This window comes from Delphinus delphis, chromosome 3, assembly GCF_949987515.2.
Source record: "Delphinus delphis chromosome 3, mDelDel1.2, whole genome shotgun sequence".
NCBI classification, from domain to species: domain Eukaryota; kingdom Metazoa; phylum Chordata; class Mammalia; order Artiodactyla; family Delphinidae; genus Delphinus; species Delphinus delphis.
Window position 1 is genome coordinate 146,385,241 of NC_082685.1, and position 18,342 is coordinate 146,403,582.

General features: G+C 38.1%; 1 protein-coding gene across 1 annotated transcript in view; it reads left to right on the plus strand.

The window, feature by feature from the left end:
* Positions 1-18,342, plus strand: part of ZFR (zinc finger RNA binding protein) — a 73,944-nt gene that overhangs the window by 10,702 nt on the left and 44,900 nt on the right. Inside the window, exons 3-6 of the mRNA XM_060009630.1 lie at positions 6,301-6,583; positions 8,296-8,440; positions 11,182-11,400; positions 17,391-17,638. Coding sequence (XP_059865613.1) covers positions 6,301-6,583; positions 8,296-8,440; positions 11,182-11,400; positions 17,391-17,638 — 895 coding nt within the window. The remainder of the gene's footprint in view (positions 1-6,300; positions 6,584-8,295; positions 8,441-11,181; positions 11,401-17,390; positions 17,639-18,342) is intronic.

Genomic DNA, 18,342 nt, shown 5'->3' on the forward strand with positions numbered 1-18,342 from the left:
AATGAGCATTTTGTGGTACCTGGAAGGAAATAAATAAATAAATAAACGCCAAACCAAGTAGTTAGTTTTCCTGGTCAGCTAATGTGAATTCCAGAGCCCAAAGTAGAGGAGTGCTGGCTTTTTGTTAAGAATTATCAGGAGAGGGCTTCCCTGGTGGCACAGTGGTTGAGAGTCCGCCTGCCAATGCAGGGGACATGGGTTCATGCCTCGGTCTGGGAAGATCCCACATGCCACGGAGTGGCTGGGACCGTGAGCCATGGCCGCTGAGCCTGCACGTCTGGAGCCTGTGCTCTGCACAGTGAGAGGCCCACGTACAGCAAAAAAAAAAAAAAAAAAAGAATTATCAGGAGAGGCTTTTCTCTCTTTTACTTGGAGCCAAGGCTGAGACAGGAAAGTTTCCTTACAGTTCTCCCTTAAAGGGGGAAGTGAGCTTTTTCCTAATTCACCTTCTGTTAGTTTTGTGTGGGAGTTCCAAAATTCTAAGCCATTACTTCCCTATGCCTTTGATGTCTCTGCTAACATAGAAAATATTTGTACAGCAGCACACCAGGTAAACTGGGAGGAGATTTGGAGCCCTAGATAAGACTATTACACAGCTGTAGGCAGCATACTTGGGGCTCTGGCCACTTTTTCAGTGCTCATTTTACCAGAGAACAAGTACTGTTTCCATGTCATAAGATAGAAGGAAACATTTTGCTTAAAGGGGCAGTAAGTAAAGAGCAGGAAAATGAATGGTGAATACCATTACAGACTCTAAGTTAATGTTCTGTATCGTAAAATGGTGGTTCTCAAACTTTTTGGTTTGGGGACCCTTCTAACCTCTAATTATTAAAAACCCCCAAAAGCTTTTGCTTATGCAGATTATATAATATTTACTATTTTAGAAATTTTAAAAATATTTATTAAATTGTTTTAAAATAGTAAAAATACCACTACATGCTAACCAGAAATATCTTTATGCAAAATAACTATATTCCAACCACTGAAAAAGTAGTAAGATGAGAAGCATTGTTTAACATTTCTACAAATCGTGTTTTTTTTTTTTTTTTTTTTTTTTTTTTTGGTGGTACGCGGGCCTCTTACTGTTGTGGCCTCTCCCGTTGTGGAGCACAGGCTCTGGACGTGCAGGCTCAGCGGCCACAGCTTACATGCCTAGCCGCTCCGTGGCATGTGGGATTTTCCCGGACCGGGGCACAAACCCGTGTCCCCTGCATCGGCAGGCGGACTCAACCACTGCGCCACCAGGGAAGCCGCCTCTACAAATCTTTTTAATATCTCAATTAAGATGGTTGGATTCTCATACCTGCTTCTGCATTGTCTGTTGCAGTAAATTGTTTGGATTAAAATATATGAAGGCAATCTGTAATTGAAAAGGGAGAACCAACCTCCTGAGCCCTCTGAAACGGTCTTAGGGACCCTCAGCGGTCCTTGGATCACATTTTGAGAACCACTGTTGTATAGAAACTAACGGAGGTGTAGGATACCGCTTACGCGGATGAGCCATTTGTACACATAAGTTATTTTAATTTCAGTAGTGACTATAAATTTAGTAGTGTAGTATGAAGCCAGGTCATATTAATGGAATTCAAAAGCACTTAGAGATGGGCCTGAAGTTGGATATAGATTAGGGTTGAGGCCAGAAATGTAGATATTAGAGTTGTGTTGGGATAACTAAAAAGGAGTATTTAAATTCGGGGTTGGTTTTTTGGTCATTGAAGTTGCCAGCTTGAGAATTCTATTCTGATATCTTTCTGCTTATCTTTCATTACTCCCAGAGTAATGCATTAATTAATTAAAAATAGTATAGAAGGGCTTAATGAAAACAACAGTCCCTTATTTTCCTTCTCCCTGCCTCCCAGTTCCCCACCTTTAACGCATTTTGGTTTTATTTCTAACCTCCATATCACTAAATAGTATGCTGCTTTTTTATGTCTTAATTTATCAACTTTATGCATTATAGTTTGATTCCTTACAATCATGGTTAGTATTTCATACATACTCTCTCATGCTTCTCATTTCTCCTCCCAGATTCAGTGATAATGATTATTTCTGTTGCTTCAAACGATACACACCAATTCTAGTTCCATCAAAGGTAGACAGTATCTTGGTACTCTCTAAGAATCTTGAAACCCTTGTGCTTTACTTTCCCTCTCTCTCCACCCCATCCCCCAACTCAGCTCTCGTTTTCCTTGTGATAACACTTATATTGTGTTCTGTAATCATAGTTTATCTTCCGTGATTTAGGTTGATTCTAAAACCTTAAAGCAGAAAACTGTTTCATTATTATGACTGTAAATAGTATTTACTCTGGAACCAAGTACTGTTCTAGGATTAGAATTCCTCATGTATTCCATTTTTACAACCCTGTATCACTTAATAGAGAATTTTTGCAGGGTCAATTTCAAACAGATTTTTCCTTTTTTACACCCTACTAATTGCTCAACTGAGATCATGACTTTTCTTGAGCAGTTTCATATTTCCTGAAGTCTCTCATTACCCTTTTTTCACACAAATCTTCTTGGTGCCTTGATTATATCATGAGATTTTCCCAGGCTCTTGGTCTGCTGTCTATTGTCCAGTCATCTGTTTTCCTAGACATCCTTCTCCTGGAGGCTTCTGTCCTTCCTTTGATTTCAGTCTCATAAACTTACTGCCTTTCTGGGCCTGCTGCATAGCTGCCGACCTGGGCTTTTATCTGTCTCCTGAGTTTGAATCCACTGTGTGTAGGATCCCATTATATCTTTCTTGTTTTATTTTTTGCTGAAGTACATTTTCATGTAGCTTCCTAAGAAAAGGCATGTGGGAGGTAAACTCCTTCATACCTTGAATGTCAAAATCATTATTCTGTGTTAATAGTTTAACTGGGTGCAGAATTCTACATTGATAATCATTTTCCCTTGAATTTTGAAGATATTACCCTATTGTCCTCCAGCCACTGGTGTTATCAGTAAGTCTGATTTTCATTTACTTGTATGTAGGTGATCTGTTTTTCTTCTCTCCCGGAGATTTAAAGGATCTTTTTTTTTGTCTTGTGTTATGAAATGCTATCAATATATGTCTCTCAGTGTTGTTCTTTCATTTCTGTTTTATACTCCGTAGATATTTGAATTTGAAAATACGGGCCTCCCTTCAATAGTGGGAAGTTTCTTAATTTCTTCCATCTGCTTTTTTTCTTTACTCTAGAATTCCTTTTTGTTGGAATATTAGACCTGCTATATTTATCCATTCTCTTTTCTTTTGTCTTTATCTTGTCCATGTCCTTCAACTTTATCTTCTAACTAGTGTAAAATTCTTGTTTTATGGATACAAATTAGAGATTTTTAAAATTCTTATCTGTTGCTTTGAGATATCCATTTCCCATGGGTTCATTCTTATTTCTTTTGCAGTTTATAGTAGGTTTTCTTTAAACATCTGGTGATTTTAGCTGGCTGTTTATTTCGGTAAGGCTTCTGGCTGGCCTCACTTTTTGGTAAGCAAGTAGGGAGCAGACCATTAACCTCCAGCTTAAGTTCAGAAATATGAAGGATGTTTTTACTCTTCAATATTAATAATTTCCTAAATACTCTCCCCCCCCGCCTCCCACCGCCAAGAGAAATACCCTTCCATTTTATGTCTGATTGTTTCTTTTTAGTATCTTTTTGTTTGTTTGTTTGTTTATTTATTTTTGGTGGCATTGCGTCTTCGTTGCTGCGCACACGGGCTTTCTCTAGTTGTGGCGAGCGGGGGGCTGCTCTTCATTGCGGTACACAGGCTTCTCATTGCGTTGGCTTTTCTTGTTGCAGCATGTGGGCTCAGTATTTGTGGCTTGCGGGCTCTAGAGTGCAGGCTCAGTAGTTGTGGCGCACTGGCTTAGTTGCTCCGTGGCATGTGGGATCTTCCCGGACCAGGGCTCAAACCCGTGTCCCCTGCATTGGCAGGTGGATTCTTTTTTGTGGTATGCGGGCCTCTCACTGTTGTGGTCTCTCCTGTTGCGGAGCACAGGCTCCGGATGCGCAGGCTCAGCGGCCATGGCTCACGGGCCTAGCCGCTCTGCGGCATGTGGGATCTTCCCAGACCGGGGCACGAACCCGTGTTCCCTGCATCGGCAGGCGGACTCTGAACCACTGCACCACCAGGGAAGTCTCTGTCTGATTGTTTCTTAAACTTTCTTACCCATGTTGTTTATATATTTGTTTCATAATTTATTATTTAATTTGTCCCAGTTTAAAACTGACTGAAGCTGATATGATTTAATTTATTCACAAAAGGATATTACCATCTAAGTAAAAGCTTCTGCTCTACTGAATGCTTAGTAAATGAAAATCTTCTCATATTTCACAAATTATTTTTAATGGCACAATATTTGGGATTTTATGTCCTGTTCTATTTAAGTTAAAAAATATATATTTATTTTTGGCCACACGGCTTGTGGGATTTTAGTTCCACAACCAGGGGTTGAACTGAGGCCCTTGGCAGTGAGAGCACGGAGTCCTAACCACTGGACCGCCAGGGAATTAATTGAACGGCTATAGTCCAATGTAGTCATCTATGTCATGTGAAAGGCAGTTTTCCTAAAGGTATTTGAAATTGGAAGAGAATTTCCCAGATGGGTCTAAGATAACAAATCAGAGAATCTTTATTCTGAATAGTAGTCAGCTGCCCTAGCCCTTGACCCCCTGGGAACTGGGACTGGATCATCATTCTTCATGATGCTTTGGTGGAGCATGTTGTTCCAGCCCGGATGATGGTTAGGGACCTGGCTCTACAGAGCAAGTTAGGTTAGACAGCCCTAGGGATGTCTATGGTAATTGCTAAATGCGCTGGCATCTTTTTATATGATTCCTGGGAAGGGTGACTATAAAATTTATTGTTCAAACTGAGACACATAGGAGAGTGAGAATACTATTAATAATTATGCTGGGGCAATAAGCATAAACCAGAGCACAAGGTCATCCCTTCCTGAGTCGCATGGACTTTTAAAGATCAGTGGCAGGCTTCCCTGGTGGCGCAGTGGTTGAGAGTCTGCCTGCCAATGCAGGGGATGCGGGTTCGTGCCCTGGTCCGGGAAGATCCCACATGCCACGGAGCGGCTGGGCCCGTGAGCCATGGCCGCTGAGCCTGCGCGTCCGGAGCCTGTGCTCCGCAACGGGAGAGGCCACAACAGTGAGAGGCCCGCGTACTGCCAAAAAAAAAAAAAAAAAAACTTATGGTCAGGTAAATAACTGTTGGGGCTCTCCTTTTTTCAAGAAGGCATTTTTCTGCCTTGGTAATATAGATTTAGCAAGTGTGATTGTGAATGTATTACTTACTCAAGAGAACCTAAAACAACAAAAACGTTTTCATTTGCTAACATTTGTGGGCCTGGTTTTATGTGATATAGGCTCTCAATTTAAAAATTAAAGTAAATGCTATTTTAACTTTAGCTGAAGATTCATTTGATTTACAGTTTTAGAAACTTTTTTTCTCTCTGAGGTTTAAATGTTATGATTGCAAAGCATCTGACTTAGGTCTCCTTTTGCAACATGTGCTACTTTTTAAGAGAAAAAGAAATGTGTGTAATGAATTGCTGCCTGAAACCTGGAAAATTTATCTAAAATAATAGATATTCCATTGTAAATTCTGTACCTTAGAGCAGGATTTCTCAACCTCAGCACTGTTGACATTCTTTGGATAATTCTTTGTTGTGGATAGCTGTCCTTTATGTAACAGCATCACTGGCCTCTACCCACTAAATACCAGTAGCACACATCACCACCTCCTCCGCAGTTTAACCATCAAAAATATCTCCAGACATGGCCAGATATCTCCTGGAGGGCAAAATCTCCCCTAGCTGAGAACCACTGCCTTACAGCATCAGAAGTATTTAAGTCATCTCGGTAATAGTTTCTACCTTAAATGTTTTCCATAATTGGAGTTAGAATACAATATTTTTCTTGATATGATTTCCTTGTAGAGATTTTTTTTAACTATAGTACATAATAAAGAACTATACATATAACAAATACTTTTTTAAGTTCCTAGGTTGATCAGTTTTTTCTTTCTTCCTAATACTTCTTATCCCAGTTTGTCCTCCCTGCTTTGTGATATGATCTTTGATCTGAAACATATGTGTGACCATCTAATTTATTCAGATTAAGGAATGAAAATTATGCAACAATAACAAATAGGGTGTTGGTTAGGTGGTTTATTAAGCTCAAATACCTGTTCTTTTGTAGTCCATGATTAAATTATTGGGAAATGTGCTTTTGATTTAAGTTGATTAAACTCCTAGATTTTAAAAATTAAATTGTATTATGTTTATTCTTCTACTCCACGATATAGCCAGCAGCCAGCTTCGGGTGTAGCCTACTCTCATCCAACTACGGTTGCTAGCTACACTGTCCATCAGGCTCCAGTAGCTGCTCACACAGTTACTGCTGCCTATGCACCAGCAGCCGCCACAGTTGCAGTTGCCAGGCCTGCTCCAGTAGCTGTTGCAGCTGCTGCAACAGCTGCTGCATATGGAGGGTACCCCACTGCACACACAGCAACTGACTATGGTTATACACAGAGGCAACAAGAAGCACCTCCACCACCGCCCCCAGCTACTACACAAAACTACCAGGTAAGAAAACTACTTTCATTAGCCTTAACATATAGGTTCAGTGGCTTCAGTATTTAATGTAATGTCCAAGCCAATGCTTCTCAAATTTGGGTCTTCCAAAATATACCTCTAATGATACAGAAAAGTGAGTGTGTATTCCTATAATTTGGGGGTATACTCCAAGCATTAAGTTTCCTTGCAGTGAGTTTTATATTAATAATCCCCCAGTGCATTGCACTCCACTCTATGTTTGCTTTAATTAAAAAAATATAGTAATTGGGACTTCCCTGGCAGTCCAGTGGTTAAGATTCTGCGCTTCCACTGCAGGGGGCGCAGGTTCGATCCCTGGTCAGGGAACTAAGGTTGCACATGCCACATGGCGTGGCCAAAAAAAAAAGATACATTAATTACTGGTTAAGTATTTTAATTTCATTACAAGTTTTTGAGAAAAATTAAGACATATAGGGTCTTCTGCCCCTTTTTTAAAATTTTTATTTATTTATTTTAGGGTCTTCTGCCTCTTGTTGGTACTATGGCATTACTTATCCACTTGGGACACCCCTGTGTCTCCTATTTTGAGAACCATGAGCCTCAGCTGAATAGGACAAATTACATAGTGTCTTCTTGAAACTTATCAAGGGTGGAAATTCTATTGCCTAAATGTACATTCTTCCCTCAAGGTGTTCTTTCTTAGTTTGTAATAGAAATTGATCCTGCTCTTAATTCATCTAATTGCTTCTTGTTAGGTTTATAGGGACATAAAGATCTAAGTCTGTTTATGGTAATATAATTCTCTTTAAGTCTGATATGACACTAAATTACTACCTGCTTATTTAATTAAATTTGGCCCTAATCCTTTATCCCATTTTTTGTTCGTTTGCTTTTAGGATCTGTTTTTTAAACTTTGGTCCTTCTGGACTTTGCCTGGTTTTTAAATATTCTTTCTAAAATACGGGGATTTATTTTGTTAACTAAGAAACTGACATGAATCAGCAATATTAGTATTTGCTATTAATATTTAGCAGGTTACTAAACTCAGGATTACTTTAACATGTGTGATTGTTTTCATTATGTCCAGAGACAGAATATAATAAATTTTATTGGTTTTGATAGGATGTATGAAGCCCATCATTTTCTGGGCCCTGCCAACTCTTTCTGCCTTTCCTCCTGCATACATCAGGTGTACCTCCCCAGTTCTCCTCATTATATGCAGTGCCAGAATTCACCCAGCTCTCCGTGATCTTCGTTGCCTTGGAGATTTATATTTAGCGTTCCTTTCCCTTGGAACCTCTGTTCCCCTTTCCTCCACCTGGAAGCTCCTACTCATCATTATGTTAATGAATAGTAGTAAATAAGGAAGAATGAAAAGAAAGCTGGAACAGTCACAAAGCTTAGAACACCCAGGTGTTCTTTACTGTGGCATCCATCTTTAAGGCAGATCCGCCAAGCAATTTTTTAATAAAATTAATTTTTAAAAAAAATAATGCTTATTTTAAAATTTTGATGATTTTTCCGATTGTAAAAGTTAAGCATACTGCTTAAAATGGTTTTGACCTTATTTGATGAAGTCCAAAATGAATGCCCTTTGTATTGAATTTGAATCTTCTGTCTCTGTTCATACATATTTAGGCTTTTGTTTTCTTTTATTGCGTTTTTAATATAGTAAAGATGAAGGTTTTTTTCCGTCTGCCACTTCACTCATAGCAAGATTTTCTTTCATTCTCTTTCTTTAGGACTCGTACTCATATGTAAGATCCACAGCTCCTGCTGTAGCTTATGATAGTAAGCAGTACTACCAACAACCAACAGCAACTGCAGCTGCTGTAGCTGCTGCCGCCCAGCCTCAGCCTTCTGTTGCTGAGACCTACTATCAGACAGGTGGGTTTTATTAACATATGCCCTTTCATTGTACACTATTGAAACATATTATTCAAGGTGTTTTTTAACGAAAATATGCTTTTGAATCCATCTAAACTCATTGTGTTATATTACCTTGAGGGGCAAGTTCTAACCATGTCCTTCTCTTTCTCCACAAGAATGCCTTTGAGTCCCAAAGAGAGAAGATCTTGGAGGCAATTCATAATCATGTCCTTCCTTCCTGAAAGTGTATTTCATATCTGTTCTTCAGATTATAGTTCTTTTCCTGTTGAAATAAGCTGTACAAAAGAAGTTGTGGCAATAACTTCTGGCCACCTTCTTCTCGTTGTCTGAAATGCCCAGACATAACTGCTGACTGCCTTTGTAACTAGTGGAGGCCCTAGTATGGTTTCCATTTTGTGGACCCTTTTTTTTTTGGCCATGCCGTGCAGCTTGTGGGATTAATAGTTCCCCAACCGGGGATTGAATCCGGGCCCTCAGCAGTGAAAGCTCGGAGTCTTAACCACTCCGACTGCCAGGGAATTCCTGTGGACCCATACTTTTAACTCATCTTTCTCTGATCTGTAATGACAGTTGGTTCTGTTACCAGCCATTGATATTACAGTATGTATTAATGGTTTGAATGCAGGAAGTATTTTGTTTGCAAAGAAGCCTACATATTTGTAGTCTTTAAAAGATAGGTTTTTTTCATAGAGATTTAATTGAGAACTTTTAAAGCAAAGCTCTCTTAGTTCTGAAAAATAGCAACTCCTTTACTTTAATTTTTTTTTTTTTTTCTTTTTTTTTTGCGGTATGCGGACCTCTCACTGTTGTGGCCTCTCCCGTTGCGGAGCACAGGCTTCGGACGCGCAGGCTCAGCGGCCATGGCTCACGGGCCCAGCCGCTTCGTGGCATGTGGGATCTTCCCGGACTGGGGCACGAACCTGTGTCCCCTGCATCAGCAGGCGGACTCTCAACCACTGTGCCACCAGGGAAGCCCTGATTTATTTTTGAGTAATACTTTTTTATTACTATTTATTTTATTTTATTATTTTTTGGCTGCATTGGGTCTTCGTTGCTGTGCACGGGCTTTCTCTAGTTGTGGCGAGCAGGGGCTGCTCTTTGTTTTGGTGCACAAGTTTCTCATTGTGGTAGCTTCTCTTGTTGCGGAGCGTGGGCTCTAGGCGCATGGGCTTCAGTAGTTGTGGCTCACAGCCTCAGTAGTTGTGGCTCGCGGGATCTAGAGCTCAGGCTCAGTAGTTGTGGTGCACAGGCTCAGTTGCTCCGCAGCATGTGGGATCTTCCCAGCCCAGGGCTCAAACCCATGTACCCTACATTAGCAAGTGGATTCTTTTTTTTTTTTTTTTTTTTTTTTTTTCCCTGTACACTGGCTTCTCACTGTTGTGGCCTCTCCCGTTGTGGAGCACAGGCTTCGGGCGTGCAGGCCCAGCGGCCACGCCTCACGGGCCCAGCCGCTCCGCGGCAAGTGGGATCCTCCCGGACCAGGGCATGAACCCGCATCCCCTGCATCGGCAGGTGGACTCTCAACCACTGCGCCACCAGGGAAGCCCAGCAGGTGGATTCTTAACCACTGTGCCACCAGGGAAGTCCTGACTCAGATCTTTCTAGGGTACTTTTAGTTCTAAGATTGATTTTATGAGTCCCTTAAAAGTGGTTTAAAAATATTTTGCATTATAATGACCCTGACTTTTCTTATCGTCTCTTTTCTAATGATTTGTGGGTACAGTGAACTATAATGAACTTCCTGATTAGTTACCAAGGTTAAATAGATTGTGCTTAAGAGTACTAAAGTGATCTAAGAGTCAGAAGACCTTGGTGTAGTCTGAACTCTGACATTGACCATGTGACTTCTGTGAATCATTTAGCTCCTGGACATCAGGGTTTTTTGGTAAAATGTTGTACTCTTCTATATGTTGTGTGGATCAAATTTCATGCTATGTGTAGGAAAAGTTTTATAAACTCTTAAGTGCTATTTATTTCAAATACTTTTACTTAACTAGGCATGAAATGAGTTTGGCCCCTGATATTTGGGCCTTTCTCAGAAAATTACATTTGTATGCTTTACTGATTATTAATAACAGATTAATTATTAATTTAGTGATAATAAGTCTCATAGATTCTTAAAGTATACATTTGTTTTAATATGTTCAGGGGCAGTGGAAAGTTTAGCAGAGACATTAATGGTAGCCATTTAAGAACAGCTGACTCATGCTATTGACATTTGAAGAATTAAGTCAGTAGCACCTTGTGGGTTGTAATTAGATTGAAGTTCACTATGGATAAAATCAGTAAAATGCCATGAATAGTATATGAAAAAGTTCCATGTAATTAAACATTGAAAACTTCACTGTGACTTAAATTATACTTTGAGGCTCTCTCTATTCTGTTCCCAATATTAAGCATAACTCTCAAGTAGACTGACTAGCCCAAATACACACATACACACACATACCCTTTTCTAAAAACTTTGTTTATTGCTAACATGTTTTAAATAGTGCTGGTGTTTTAGTTGGAAATTTTGAACAATGTCATTTTGGAAATATGTAAAAAGCATATGTGGAGGGATAGTAAATTTATACAGATGCTATATTTTATTAAGTTGGTGATAAGAATTTTATCAAGAAGAAATTGCTAACATAAAATTTACAGTTAATGATGTTTACATTTTTTTTCTAGGATACTGGTACAGTAACTATAGTGGTTCACCCTTCTAATTTTCTGATGTCTCTTTCCCAATTTAGCCCCTAAAGCAGGTTATAGCCAAGGTGCAACTCAGTATACACAAGCCCAGCAAACTCGACAAGTGACAGCCATAAAACCAGCCACACCAAGTCCAGCTACCACTACTTTCTCCATTTATCCTGTATCCTCCACCGTACAGCCAGTAGCAGCTGCAGCTACTGTGGTGCCGTCCTATACCCAGAGTGCTACTTATAGTACCACGGCAGTTACTTATTCTGGTAAGGCTGATAAACTGTGTTTAAATGAGTAACCAAATTAAAAAGAGACTCACCAAGAAACTATCTTGATTTTCTATGGAATGATCTTACTCCCAGTAGCAAGAATTGGATTAATTGATAGGCGTTAATACAAATATATGTGCATAATGTGACAAATGAACCATAATCGAAGTTGTAAGGGTTTTTTTGGTTTGTTTTTTATTAATTAGATAAAATAACACCTAGTATTCTACAGGGTCATTTCCTGTCTGACTTTTCCAAATGAGTTTGAAAGTTCAAAGTTAACTTCAGGAAATAACCACTGACAGATTCTTTATATTGTTTTTTCCAGCTCTCAAGAAGCTATATCTTCATATTTATCCTCAGGAATAAGTAACCTTGAAAATATTGGGGGCCTTTATAAACATCCATAAGATGATGGTTATATAACACATCTCTTGGAAGGACAGAGCAGATTTATTTTCCTTAAATAATCATATATTTTCCCTGGAGAAGAATAATTACTAAAACCTTCTTGCTGTGCCCACTGCTCTTCCTAATTTCCAGCTGAGGTACTTTGTAGTGTTGCAGTGATGAAAGTCACACATGGCTTTTTTGAAGACACTTAGCCTTGTATTACTGCATGGTTTGTTGTTGTTTTGCATTTTATTTATTCCTTAATATGCTGTCTTGTTCCATGGAGGATTTAAGGTGACATAGGCCGTTGCATTTCTTACCTCTTGATGTTTTTGTGGTAGCCTAGCTACTGAATTTCTAAACTATTTTTTTATTTTTTAGAGATTTTTTTATCTCTTACCCTATGTCAAATCCTGTGCTTGGTGCTAGGGATAGAAATCAGGCAGGCATGATGTATTTGGGATCAACAGTTATTGTGCTGGAATACAGGATACATGGGGTAACTATCAGGAGCTGAGGCTGGAAATGTCAGTGTGGAAAGTTTTGTAGGGTCTGCTGTGGTGTCTGTGTTTATCCTGTGGGCAGACAGGGTGCTAAAGAGGAGATCTCAAGAAGGGGAGCAATGGGAACACATTTATAAGTTAATTAAGACAGCCATGTGGAAATGAACTGGCATGAGGAGATGTTGTTATTCGGGATTGCCCAGTTACAACTTTTCTGCCTTTCTCTGATTAGCTAGTTATAAGTGTAAATGGAGTTATTTCAATGAAATCTGTTTGGACACTAAAAAAAAAATCCACATTAGCTTTAACAAAATAAGGAATACGATAGTATCCTTTCCTACTCCTTGTTTCTCTCTTGACTGTGCTCCTTCTCCCACTATCTTTTCTCTGTCTCAGTGTTTGTCTCTCTCAGTTGCTTGAATATACCTTACACAGAATGAAGATAATTATTTTTATTTACTGCTTTATTATGTAAGTAATACATCATTTTAAACCTTGAAAGTATGGATTAAAAAAGGAGAAAAAATTAAATTACTAGACATCTACCCCTAGACATTAATTACCATTAACATTTTAGTGCATGTCCTTCTAGACTTTCTTCCATGGGACTATGCATATATAAACATGGTTTCTTTATAAAAATGAATTTGTCTTGTATCTACTGTAGTGTAAACTCCTTTCCTCATTGTGAATGTTCTTTCTAAGTATAGAAATATACCATTCCTTGGTTTCATGTTTTTTCCCCAATTTTAGAAAATTTTAATTCTGCAGAAAAGTGAAAAAATATTATAGTACAACAAATGCCCGCACAACATTTACCTAGACTCACCAAGTATTATTTTAATACATTTGCTTTATCTCGCCTCTCTTTAAACATATTTTCAAATGGTTCAGCAGTGTTTTATAAGTTGCAGGCAACATGGTGCTTTGCCTAGAATTCTTCCACATGTATTTCCTAAGAATAGGGGCATTCTTTTATATAGCCACAATTCAGATAAGGAATTGGACATGGATATTATCTAATAAATTTTCTCCAGTTGTCCACAAATGTCTTTTATGGCTGGGCTTTCTCTGTGGTTAATGTATTTGTGTTTGTGCTTTGTTTTAAATTTAGGGTCCAGTCAAGGACTATGGGTTGTATTTGGTTGTTAGTTTCAGTTTCCTTTAATGTAGAATAACCCCTGTTTTTATCTTGTCTTTCATGACCTTGATGTTTTTGAAGAGTTCGGACCAGTCTTGTAGAATATCCCACAATCTAGATTTACCTGATTGCTTTTATGTTTAGATTCTGGCAGCTTTTTAGTTAATTAAATTACCTATGTGAGCATTACATTTCAGCACATCAGGTGCACAAAATAAATGTCAGTTTATTCCTTATTGATGGTGCCAAGTATAATCACTGATTAAAGTGGTGACTACCAGATCTTTCCATTGTAAAGTTACCTTTTTCCATTTTATAATTAACCAAGTAATCTGTGGGCCTATTGCTCAACTACCTTTCTCTCTAAGGTGTTAGATCCTATGAAAATCTCAGTAACTGAATCAGGTTCTCCAATGGTGAATGCAAAATCCTTTTACTAAGAATCAATGTAAAAGGATTTGGATTCTTAGACATTCTTCCCTAAAAAGGAGTCCCCTCACCCCTTCTTTTTTAGTATTACTGTGGGCTCCTTTTTTATTCAGTGTAGTATCCATTGCTTTCATTTTTCTTTCTGAGGCACACAGTGTCCCAAATTTGGCCAGTGGGATCCTTTTCAAACCAACTCTGAGTCTTTTGAATTTGGCATCATTTGTCTTCGAGCACTTCTTTCCTTTCTGGCACAGTAAGATGTTATTCTGCCTGATTCACCATTGTATCCCTAGCATCCAGCATAGCATTTGACATAGGGTAAGAGATAAAAAACCTCTGAGAAATAAAAAAATATTTTTAAAATTCAGTAGCTAGGCTTCTAACAGCCAAGATGCAACAAAACATCAAGAGATAAGAACTGAAATTGCCCATATCACCCTAAATCCTGCGCAGAACAAGACAGTGTATTAAGGAATAAATAAAATGCAAAACCACAACAAACTTTGAGCCTTTCCTGCCCTAGACTCACAATTAGCCATTTCACAAAGGAGCGCCTTGGTTTCTGCATGGCATTGGTATTTAGAAACCAAGATCTATGCTTAGAAAAACATAGTTTTTAATGACTAATACTGTCTTATTGTATGCATGTACCACATTTTAAAGGTTCTTTTTGGGGACACTTAGTTTCATATTAAGGAAAAACTAGAAACGACACTAGGTAAACATCCTTTTATGTAAAGATTTGTGTGTTTGCCAGTTGTTTCCCTAGGATAAATTCCTAGATTTGGAACTGTTACATCAGAGTATATACACTTTTTAAGGAACATGTGATACACAATGTGAAATTGCCATCCAGAGAGATCATTATTAGGGCTTCTGAATTCTGTATCTGCAATTTTATATCAGCTACAACTTAAGTCAGCTATTCTTCTTATCTCATTAAAAATGAGTTCTAGAGTATTGGTACCTATGAAATGATGACTTGTAGTATGATGCATTTACTGTTGAAGTGATAATTTTTGTTTCTGATACCATACCTTTAAAAATTACATTTTAACTGCTATAATTATGCAACTTTCTAATTGACAGGTATTTATAATAAAGGTGCTTTTTAAGTGAAACTGTTTTAGCATTTCCAGATTGAGCTTTTACTTAATTTAGAGACACATCCTTATATTTATTTTCCCATAGTGCTTTATAAGAAATGTACGTTTGTTTCCTAGTAGTTATAGGAGACTTAAAGGTGTTCCTTAGCAGAATTCCAGAACCTTCAGCCTACCTTTCAGTTTATGCTTTGATTTTTTTTTTTAAAAAGCTAAGTAGTAAGCTATAATTAAGCTTACCTTTTTATTAGTTTTAGACTACATGTGTACAAATGAAGGAGGTTATTTTGTAAATATTATGCTTAACCTAGTGATTTTTGTTGTTTAAATAACACAGAGGACCTTATGATCTCTTAGCCTCAGTTTTTTCATCTCTAAAGTAAGTATAGTAATACCTGCAATACCTAACTTATAGTTCTGTTGTGAGACTTCACTGTGTCTGGAACACTGCCTCCCATATTGTGAATTCTCAATTTTAAACCTAGGGAATTCCCTGGCGTTTCCAATGGTTAGTACTCAGCGCTCTCACTGCTGTAGGCCTGGGTTCAATCCCTGGTTGGGGAACTAAGATCCCGCAAGCCGTGAGAGGTGCTGCCAAAGGAACAAAAAAAAAAACCCTAGAAGTCCTGGTCATCCAGCATTGTAGGATGCTGCTGCCCTTATTCTCCTTTTTATTTTCTTGATACATAATTCCTGAAGTTATATTTTAAGTGGCATGTTTACAGTTCCTACACACAACTAGTCATTTGGAAATTTTATATTAATAAAGATTTTATATAGAAATTATGGTCCTAACCAGTAATAATCCACAAGTAGCTTTGTTATTTTAAAAATCAGACAATTTTATGGTGTTGTTTAAAGAGCGAAATTTAAACTGTACATGTTTCCGACTATAAATGTGCAAGTATTTGGCTGTGAGCTTAATTATATTCTTTTATCACAAACTTCAGTAATAGAGGCCACTGGTAGGACTGACAAAGAATTTATTGATTTTTATAGAATTTTTCTTTTAACCAATTATACCAGGTGTTTTCTAATTTTTAGAACTCTGTTCATATGCTTATTATTGATGTGTTTACCTGCTTCTTTCTACTTTCATTTTTAGGTGTTTTCTTCGTTACCACATTTTCTTTCTTTATATCTTCGTAAGCATTTATATAATTTAATAACCTGACATAAAAGTCTATGAAGGTTTTTCATAAAAGTTGCCCAACTACTTTCTCTCTCTCTCTCTCTCTCTCTCTCTCAATCTGTCCGCTTTCAGATTCCTATGATTCTGATTTCCCATGCATCTTAACCTTCACCTTTCCAATTCTTATTTTCTCCCCTGTGTGTGTAATATATATTGGAGTCAATGTGTCATAAGTCTTTACTCCTCAGTATAGCAGCCTGCATTTGAGATACCAAAAAGTTCAGTTTTCCTTAAGTCGTTCTCCTGTGCCATCATGGCAACTAGGAATCTCTCTCTTGAGCCTTAACTCTTGGCCCACTCATTTCCACTTTAGGGGAAAGGATGATAATTAGGGAGTCCAGCAAATTTCCAGAGATCTTAGTTTAGGAAGCAGTAAGTTTTCCAGTTTTGTGATAACATAATCATAACCATACACCATGTATATATTATATCAGTAACTAGTCTAATGTGTTACTCATCAAAGACTTTGAACAATGGAAATGGATAGAATCCATACATTTAACCAGAAAATTCAGTGCTTTTTCACCTTTTGGAAGATGAGAACCAGTGTATTTGGTTCTTTATTTCAAAATCTTTTCTTTGTCGTCCTAGATGTTCATCTGAACTCCAACTCCATATTATGGACTTCTGCTAAGCTTTATTCACCTTGCCTCTCCAGACCAGCTTCTATCAGCTCCTTGCTTTTATTGGTTGCACAACCCATCAGTCAGTCCCTGGGATTCAGAATCTTGGTGTCATCTTTGTGTGTTTTCCTCTTCTTTCACATATTTTATCCTCTAAGCCACCAAGCATGTAAAATCTTACTTTCATGACTTCCTTCTTTTTTCCTTTCTAGTATCCTAGTTCAGACTCTTCCTCAAATCCAGCACTTCCCAAATTATTCAGAGGAATTCTGCTTGAGGAAATACTAATAATAGGTTCTATAACCACATAAGTTTATCAAGCCTATCACTTCCCTCCAACGGAACTATAAGCCTTCTTGAAAGCAGTGTCCAAGTCTTATTCTTACTTCATATCTCCATGACACCTGGCACGTATTGCGTAAATACTATGTTGGTTGACTTACATTAAAAGGAAGATAAGTGAGATTTTTTTCCCCCAGGTTTTGTAAATAGGCACATGAAAACCTACCTTTATTAGCAGCATTTATTGGATTTACATTCACAGCATTTATCTTGGCCTTTTATAATTATGTAATATAACCTTTGTTTGATTTTATCTGTAAGGTACATCTTATTCAGGTTACGAAGCAGCCGTCTATTCAGCTGCATCCTCCTACTACCAACAACAGCAGCAGCAACAGAAGCAGGCGGCGGCGGCGGCGGCAGCAGCTGCTGCAACAGCTGCTTGGACAGGGACCACCTTCACTAAAAAAGCACCATTCCAAAATAAACAACTGAAACCAAAACAGCCTCCCAAACCACCCCAGATTCACTATTGTGATGTTTGTAAGATCAGCTGTGCTGGACCACAGGTACTTATGTTGTATGCTTTACCATGAGTCTTCAGTGGTTGGGTTTTTTGTTTTTTGTTTTTTTTCCTGTTGGTAAACTTAAAATAAGTGATTTAGGGAAGAATCTATTTATAAAATCTAGTGAGTTCAGCTTCCTTCCCAACTTTATTTGTTAATACTTTATTTAAGGGTATCTAGTTTTCGTATAAAACTTTGATAAGCAGTTTGGTGGACAAAAGGCATAGTATTTGAAAAGATCAGATTTTGACTCTTTAGTAGTTTCTTCCAGTTATATCCACTCCCACCCTTGCCCAACCTGTGTACCTTCTTTTTAATTTACTAGATTAGTTCTGTCTACTTTTCAAAACAGAATTTGTAGGGTATTTTCAGTTACCAGCATTTGCTGAGTTACACCAAATTAGGGAATATTTTAATATATGTGGCTAGTAACATAAAACCTTCTTTTTTCCTATTTTCAGTATGATAGGAAACAGGTTCATTGTGATTACTTGGTTGGGGGAGAGGAGACAGGTGGGGAATGTTTGCAGCAACCCAAGATTAAACCTGAACTGGAACAAGAATGTTGGTTTTAGGATTTGAGGAGTGTATCTTACTCAGTAGTGACTGTTTTAAAGGTAATGATGCTAAGAGTGGCAAATGCAAACCATAAGAGACTTGTTGAATATGTGGTACCATGTAAAAGGATAGACCATGGCTGTAGGGTG